Source organism: Cyphomyrmex costatus, unplaced genomic scaffold (assembly GCF_001594065.2).
Source record: "Cyphomyrmex costatus isolate MS0001 unplaced genomic scaffold, Ccosl1.0 scaffold368, whole genome shotgun sequence".
NCBI lineage: Eukaryota > Metazoa > Arthropoda > Insecta > Hymenoptera > Formicidae > Cyphomyrmex > Cyphomyrmex costatus.
In genome coordinates, this window is record NW_017277862.1 from 22,688 (window position 1) to 30,851 (window position 8,164).

At 32.7% G+C, this 8,164-nt stretch overlaps 1 protein-coding gene across 1 annotated transcript in view; it reads left to right on the forward strand.

Moving 5' to 3' along the window:
* Positions 1-7,161: 7,161 nt before the first annotated feature.
* Positions 7,162-8,164, forward strand: part of LOC108776668 (uncharacterized protein C19orf52 homolog) — a 1,998-nt gene continuing 995 nt past the window's right edge. The window contains exons 1-3 of the mRNA XM_018543352.1: positions 7,162-7,207; positions 7,281-7,651; positions 7,739-7,840. Coding sequence (XP_018398854.1) covers positions 7,507-7,651; positions 7,739-7,840 — 247 coding nt within the window. The 5' untranslated portion in view covers positions 7,162-7,207; positions 7,281-7,506. The remainder of the gene's footprint in view (positions 7,208-7,280; positions 7,652-7,738; positions 7,841-8,164) is intronic.

The window sequence follows — 8,164 nt, forward strand, 5'->3', positions numbered from 1 at the left end:
AATCGTAGAAGTCGTGTGCCCCTGTGCAGGGGGGGGGGGGTGGAAGTTATTTCGCGTGGAAAGTTTAACATTTCTGAACAGGGAAAGGTGTAGAATAGTGATTCATAAATGGTAAGAAGTGTACCTCTTGTATTCATTTTGATTGCATTTATTCTTGGTTTGTTATATTGTGTGTGCGTGCGTGTAAAAATAGTACTTGTCATAATACATATATGGCAGAAATGATACATTAATACGTATAATTTTCCAGAAATGATACGTTAATTTTGAAACTTTTTTTATTAATAACTTTTTAACAAGTTAGGTCCGACGGTTAAAACTTCCTCAAGGTCACTCAGGGTAATGACTTTGACAACATATGTCAAGGTCAAGATCATTGGGGGAGGCTCCCCTAATCTACCAATAATTTTTACCAACAGTTTACTTGCATTTAGTTAATATTAACTTAAACACAGTATATTTTGATTATGAAAATTAATTGATTATAAATAAATTACTCTAAACTCAAGATTATACACTCACAGAAAGGATTTCTAATACTGAGGAAAAAAATGTTCTTGACATACTTCATCTTTAGTCAACCCTATATATTATAAAATTAAGATTATTTTAAAATAAAATCGATAATTTGATTCTACATCCTCGAATAAAATAAGATCGACATCTTATCTTGGAACAAGTATAACACACGTATAATTTAGAAAATATATTCTTACATTTAGAATAAGTCTATTTAGTTATATACGCAATGTTACAACATCAAAACAGCGAAGTTCTCGTGGTGTAGCGCGTTAGGTAAAAGGCAGAGAGACGCAGAACGAGAGATCCCTAGTTCGAATCCCGACTGAACTCAGTTTTTCGTAAAAATATAAATAAAATTCCTTCCGCAGCAATAGAATAAGAATGTTTAAATAAAGAATATTATGTCGAAATAAAATTTTTCTATTAAGAAAATTAATGAGCTAACATCAAGAATACTTCATTCTAAATTTTAGAATTTTTCATTCAAGATTAAAATATTCTACTTTGAAAACTATATACGATTGGCTCTATGTCGATCTTATTTTATTCTAGAGCTTGGAGTATTAGCATTGAATACAGAAATCTTTTCTGTGAGTGTAATTACTAAATTTGTGTAATTAATACTTTTTATTTAAGAATAAATACTTTTTGTTTAATATTATAATTTCTAAAATTGAGTAAACGGCACTTTTTATTTAAGGATTGTACTAGTTTCAAATCTAGATTTTTCTGTTGATTAAACATTGTTTCAACCGGAGAAGGTAATATACTTGAATAATAAAAAAATAATTATTTGATCTTTAAGTAATTATAATATATCTACTCGATTCAAGTAATTTTCTTCTCTAGTTCAAACAACATTCATTCAACAGAAAAATCTGGATTTGGAACTAGTACGATCCTTAAAAAAAAAAGTACCGATTACTAAAGGTAAATATCTAGAAAAGGGGAGCCCCCCCGATGACTTTGACCTTAACATATATTGTCAAGGTCATGACCCTGAGTAACCTCCAACAGGTTTTAGCCGTCGCTCGTCCTTCGTTAAAAAGTTATTGACAATCATAGTTTTAAAATAAACGTATTATTTCTACTATACATGTATGATATGAAGTACTAATCTACACCTTTCCCTGTTCAGAAACGTTGAACTTTCCACGCGAAGTAACTTTCACCCCCTCCCCTCCCGCACAGGGGCACACGACTTCTACGATTGTACTGTTGCTATGATAGTACTGTCGGGGCAGACTTCTGTCGACGGTGTGGGTGCGGGGGGGTGGCCTTCGGAAGGCCTGCGGGAAACCTGCGGAAGGTCACTCAGGGTCATGACCTTGACAACATATGTCAAGGTCAAGATCATCGGGGGGGGGGGCTCCCCTTTTCTAGATATTTACCCAAATAATTTACTATGTTGAAATAAATTTTTGTTCAAGTAAGCAAAATTCAAAAATTATACTTTCTTATACAGAAAAACTTCTGAAATACGTACATATACATACTTCGATACACCTTATAAGAATAACAAAAATACGATATTTTAAATTTCGGTATTATCAAACAAGCAAAAGTATTATAATAAGTAATGGATAACAATCTTTGTTAAAATTATCCCATAATTTCTAAAAAAGCGAAACGTTTCGACTGATACAGTAGTCCTCTTAGGTCTATAAAAAGTTTACATAAACTGTATAATAATAAAATATAAAATATAACGATACATATATAAAGTCACAAAGTCAAAAATGTTCTCTATTTAGTAAGCTTGTAAACGAAAAAAAATTGTTCGATAAAGTCATGTTATGAAATTATCCGCATCATGATCCTATAAGATCAATACCATAAAGAATACGAACTTATATAAAGATAGATTTGAATGTGTATCTAACTTACGGCAACTTCAGATGCTCTGTGTGTTCAATTCTCTTTCTTCAAAAAGCGTAAAGGATATTAGATAAAAAGGTTTAAATTTTTGAGTATCCTTTTTGAACATGGCTTGAACTTGTCATTTTTATGATATTACGACTATTTCGCAAGTATTACTCCGCGATCTCCATCCGATCACGAATTGCAGAAACGGTGAAAATTGAAGAACGATGCACTAATTCAAGCGTCGATCGCGTTAAAGAGATTTTCGCACGTGAACATCGCAAATCAACTATTTTGCAATTCCAATTCTCTATCATTTCGACTTTCAAATATATTAAAGTAGTTAAAATTTTTCCATTTTAATTAATTTCGCAAATGGTAATATATTACAATTTACCCTGCCGGAAATTTTCAATAGAAACCGATAAATCCATATATGAGATTTATCTGTTCTTATTATGAGAAACTATTTGGATATATTTGGTTGTATCCGCATCGAAAAATTTGTATTACAATATTTTACACGTTTCTATCCGAATCAATTGTAAATTGAATATATCTGCGAATATTGATAGATAATATTTTCGAATTTATCGTAATCAGTCGGATGTATCTGCATTTCAATGCATTTGCGAATACAGAATTTAACCGTACCTATACGAATTTATACGCATCATTTAATGTTCACTGTACCTGCATTTTACGAAAAAAAATTGATCCGAATGTATTAGCATATATACGAATACCAGTATATATTTGCGTATATAGGATATATATTAATCTGTGCTTGCGTTGTATGATTGTCACCAAGTATTGGAATCTATCCGTAGTTTACGAACATGTTTCTATTTGCACCTATACGAATTTACATTTTATCGGAATTTGTACGCGTTTGCAAACAACCCTTATATGAGCATGGAACTGCAATGCATAGCAGATATTCGTAATGCGTTTCTATACGTATAGCCCTGCACAAAGTTTACCCGCAAATACACGCTTTTAAACGTACCCGATTATAATTGTATTTACGTACAAAAGATTTATCGGTTTTTATTTGCGTTCGGACGAAAGTCGACAGGTTGTGGAATCTATCCGCAGTTTACGAACATATTTCTATCTGCACCTATACGAATTGGGGTTTTATCGGAATTTGTACGCGTTAGCAAACAGCCCGTATATGAGCATGGAACTGTAATGCATATCGTCGTGCACACAATTTATCCGCAATTGCATTTTTTCAAATATTCCGGATTGTAATTGTATTTTCGAATACAAGACTTATCGGTTTCTATTTGCAAACGCCATCAGGTATAAAATCTGTATATAAGATATAAACTAACAATAAGTTCCTCCCGTCGGGTTGTGTGGCTCAACGGCGAGACGGTTGCTTGCTAATATGGACGACTTCAAGAGACATCGATTCAAATCCCGGCATCGGTGAAGGACGTTTTTTCTCGGTCTAAAGCCGGTTCTACATTAGTTGCAAGCCGATCGCAAGTTTGTTGCGACAGCCAATCTGAAGTATTGATTTCAAAATGCAAGCTTGAGATTGGCTGTCGCAACGAAATTGCGATCGGCTTGCAACTAATGTAGAACCGGCTTAACTCTTACAGCATCAGAATTAAGGATTTCAACCATCAACTTATTCAAGAAATTCTATAACTAATAAATTTATTAGTTAAATAATAAAAGTATGAATATAAAATATTTCAGTTATAACAGAACATTACATTGACATATTTTTAGAAATTATTACGTTAGGCCATTTGTTTTATGGTGATATAGCATAATTATTGTATAACAAAATAAAATTACATTGTCAAAGTATAATATTGTTCTCATTGGAGTGTCCTGCCCCAGAAAAACTAGAGATTCTATAATAAGAATTTGGCCAAAGCGGGCACAACTTCTGATTGGTTCTCTACCTTGGTCCATTCGGTATTCTTCGGATAGCTTTGTAAATTGTCGGAAAACGAGTTCGGAGAATAGAAAAAGACAGATAGCGTAATACGAGAAAGAAAGCAATATCTGTTATCTCCTCTTCTATCAGCCATCTTTGGTCCGCTTTGGCGAGCCCCAACACACACTTTTGCATAATGCACAGGAAGTAAGATATAAGGAGACTCCACTCCGTAAAATAAAAGTGGACCCATTTTAGGTTTCGAGTTCAGCTTCCGATTCTGATGAGTGCGAGTAAGAGAAATGATCATTTCTCTTACTCGCACTCATTATGCGCAGCACTACTAAATTCACGAGCGCTGCGAGTGTCGAGAATCGGAAACGGAACTCGAAACCTAAAATGGGTTCATGTCTTGTAGACTGGCGAGACCGAGTGGAGTCTCCTTATATCTTCCTTTATGATAATGCATAAAGTATGTGCATAAGGAATTTCATTGGCCCATTTTCTTATGCATGAGTCAATGGACCAATCAAATTCTTTATGTATATGGTTTATACGTTATGCAAAAGTCTATGCTCCCCGCTTTATTATAGGATCTCGAAAAACTAGAGACCCTCTAACAGAGACTGGCCATCAGGGTGCCACTTTTGATTGGTCCGCCATTTCCTAGCGATTCCCGCTCGTATTCAAATTTCAATTACTGCATTTACTTGGAATGTAAATAGTATGTAATGATAAATATTATAGAAATATTGAAACCGTGCTTTTTACATCAATATAAATAATATACGTCAAATAAAAAAAAACATGTCAAGTTTTATCGTCAGTTATATACATCTTTATCTTTAAATAACTTTGTTATAATAGCTGTTTTTTAACATTTATGATTTAATTTTTGACTTTGTTATTAAATTTTAAACATTGACTCTTATATTGTCTTCGTTCTTTTTGTTTATACGTTAAATAATTTCTATATTTAATATTCTCTTTCTTAATTCTATTAAATCTTTTTCAAATAAAATTAAAGTAAGGTTAGGAAATCAGTGACAAACGTAAAAACACTTAACATTTGTAAAGTTTATTTAAAAAAGGTATGTACTGCCAATAATTTACTATCATATCTTCTATTAATATTAGTATTTTTCTTACTTAATGTTCTTAATTTGAATACGACAAACTTTCTAATAATTTTAGGAAACAATTGATAATTTAAAACATGTTTAGCCGTAACCTGACTAAAGACAAATATTAAATAATTTTTCCAGAATTGTGCAGTGCAACCACCCATTTTTATTGTTATTATTTTGTACTGAGCAAAAACCACGAACACAACCTTGAATCAACTCAGATCAACTTAAATAAACGAACACATACGAACGCACATATTCGTGTGAGTGAAAGAGTGAAATGGTCTATATTTCTCTCTCACTTGTAGGATTTCGCTAGGAAATGGCGGACTCGCCTGATGGCCAGTCTCTGTAGAACATATATGTAATACTACTATATGGCTAGTGCCTATAAGAGGGAGTGAGAGGAAGCGGTCCCAGAACCACGGTGCGGGAATATATATTTCCCTCTCTTTCTAAGAGTACTTTGAGTGTTGTGCGCATACGTTGGATTGATTGCATCCGCCAATAGGAAAATAGAGTGCGATCAGTGAGATGACGCGAACAGGTTATGCTCGTTATGCTTATTAGATGTGTGCTGTTGTACACAGGCAAAAATGGTCAAGATATGTTATTTATGTGGCAAAAAGCCTAATGCGCCTAATGCGACTGAAAACATTAGTTTGCATAGGTATGAAATAGGTATTAGTTTGCACTGATTATCATGAAATTTCTGTAAGGGATTGCACTGTATTCTTATATACATAACGGCAATTTTGAAAAAGTTTATTTCATAAAATTAATTTATTTATTCCGACTGAACTGACTCTGTAACAAGGTTATACTCTGAAGCGGAATCAATCACTTTTTCCTTCTTCCTTACACATATATGTATATTTATCCTTCTATTTATTATTTGATGGAGGGGATGAATCCGACGCATGCGCACAACGTTCAAAGTACGCTGAGAAAGAGAGAGAAGTATATTCCCGCACCGTGGTTCTGGGACATGGACTTCTCTCTCATCTAGTAATATTACATATAGTAATATTACATATATGCTGTAGAGGGTCTCTAATAGCGTTTTCCACTGGGAAAACTGGTGCAGCACTAGCGCCGTGCTAGGTTTATATAAAAACTGCATTAGTGCAGTAATAGTGCAGATTCAGAGGAACATATTCGATACTGGCTGTATCGACACTGTACACTTCGAACAACAATTTCTTCTTAAAAAAAATGTTTTATATATAATTATATAAAATTATACATAATTATATATAAAATATGTCCAAATATATATAGATACAATTTTATATAATCATATCATATATAATCTCCTGAACGTCCTTGATTATTTATTAATTTTTTATATATTATAATAATTTTTTATAACAATAATATATTTAGTTTTTACATATCTAGTAAAATATGTAGTTAGCATTAATATTTCAATGTTCAAAATCATTAAATTAATGATAGCTATTTTACTAGATACGCAAAAACTAAAAATATTATTGTTATTAATTAAAATAATTTAATATCATGCCTTAACGTATGATCGTATTTGAAAACGCAAATATATAACTTCAATTTCAACTTGCACTGGTCTCCACTGACTTCAAAGACAGTGGAGCAAAAGTTGAACTCAGTGCAAGTTTTTTGCACCAGTTTTGTCAGAGGAACATTAAACACTGAACTGATTTTCACAGTGGAACAACAAAATTGCATTCAGTGCGCACCAGTGTTGCACCAGTTTTCCCAGTGGAAAACGCTATAAGAAAAACGTACAAGTAGCGCGATCTATTATTTAGCAGAAGTACGTTCGCTATATTATTTTACCGGCGGACGTTACATTATGTTTGTTTATGCACTGTTATGCATTTCCATAGAGGCTTTAGAAGAAGAAGAAGCATGATATAACTGGACGTAACCTATCGCGATTTAAAAAAAAAGTATCGAAGTACTGCGAGGAGCAGGAGAAGACATTCTCCCCAACTCTTTATCCTGGAGGTTAATGACAAAACAATACCGGCGCGGTTGACTCTGAAATTTGTATAATTGTGTATAATGATCTCGTTGTGACCAACGACGTTAACAAGATTTCTACTGTTTGACATGAGCTCCCAACAAATATTTCAGCTTCCTTATAGGCTCAGAGCATCCTTCAGATCACTAACATCCAAATTTAATGATATTGGCATTAAAATTAGGAATTATGAGATGCCTGAGAGAATTAAAGGCACATTCCTCGAACGCTGGGGTAAATAATAATAATATAACAAGATATATGGTTGAATTATCACGTTCTAATTATTTGAATGTGCTATAGTTTTTTTTTGTTTTACAGCTAAATATTGGCACGGTCTGTATATAGATTACAAGGACGTCGCGTTTGATGTAGCCAAAGGTTGCACAGAGCGTCCTGTATATGCTACAATATATATTACACGTGTGTATTGTTTCTTAAGTGTGTTGCAGGTTATGTCACTTGTCAAAATGTGACATATATATATATATATACAGGGAATGGAAAGTTACTTTTTAAAAGTAACTAGTTACAGTTACTCGTTACCGAGTAAAAAATATAACTAGTTACAGTTACAGTTATCGCTTTTTAAAAGTAACTTGTTACAGTTACCGTTACTTGAAAAATAACTTTTCGTTACTTTTCCGTTACTTTTTTAAAATCAATTTAAAAATGTACTTTTGCATTTTTTTTTATTATATATAATACTGACAAATATATAGTTTTATTTAAAAAAAAAAAAAAAAA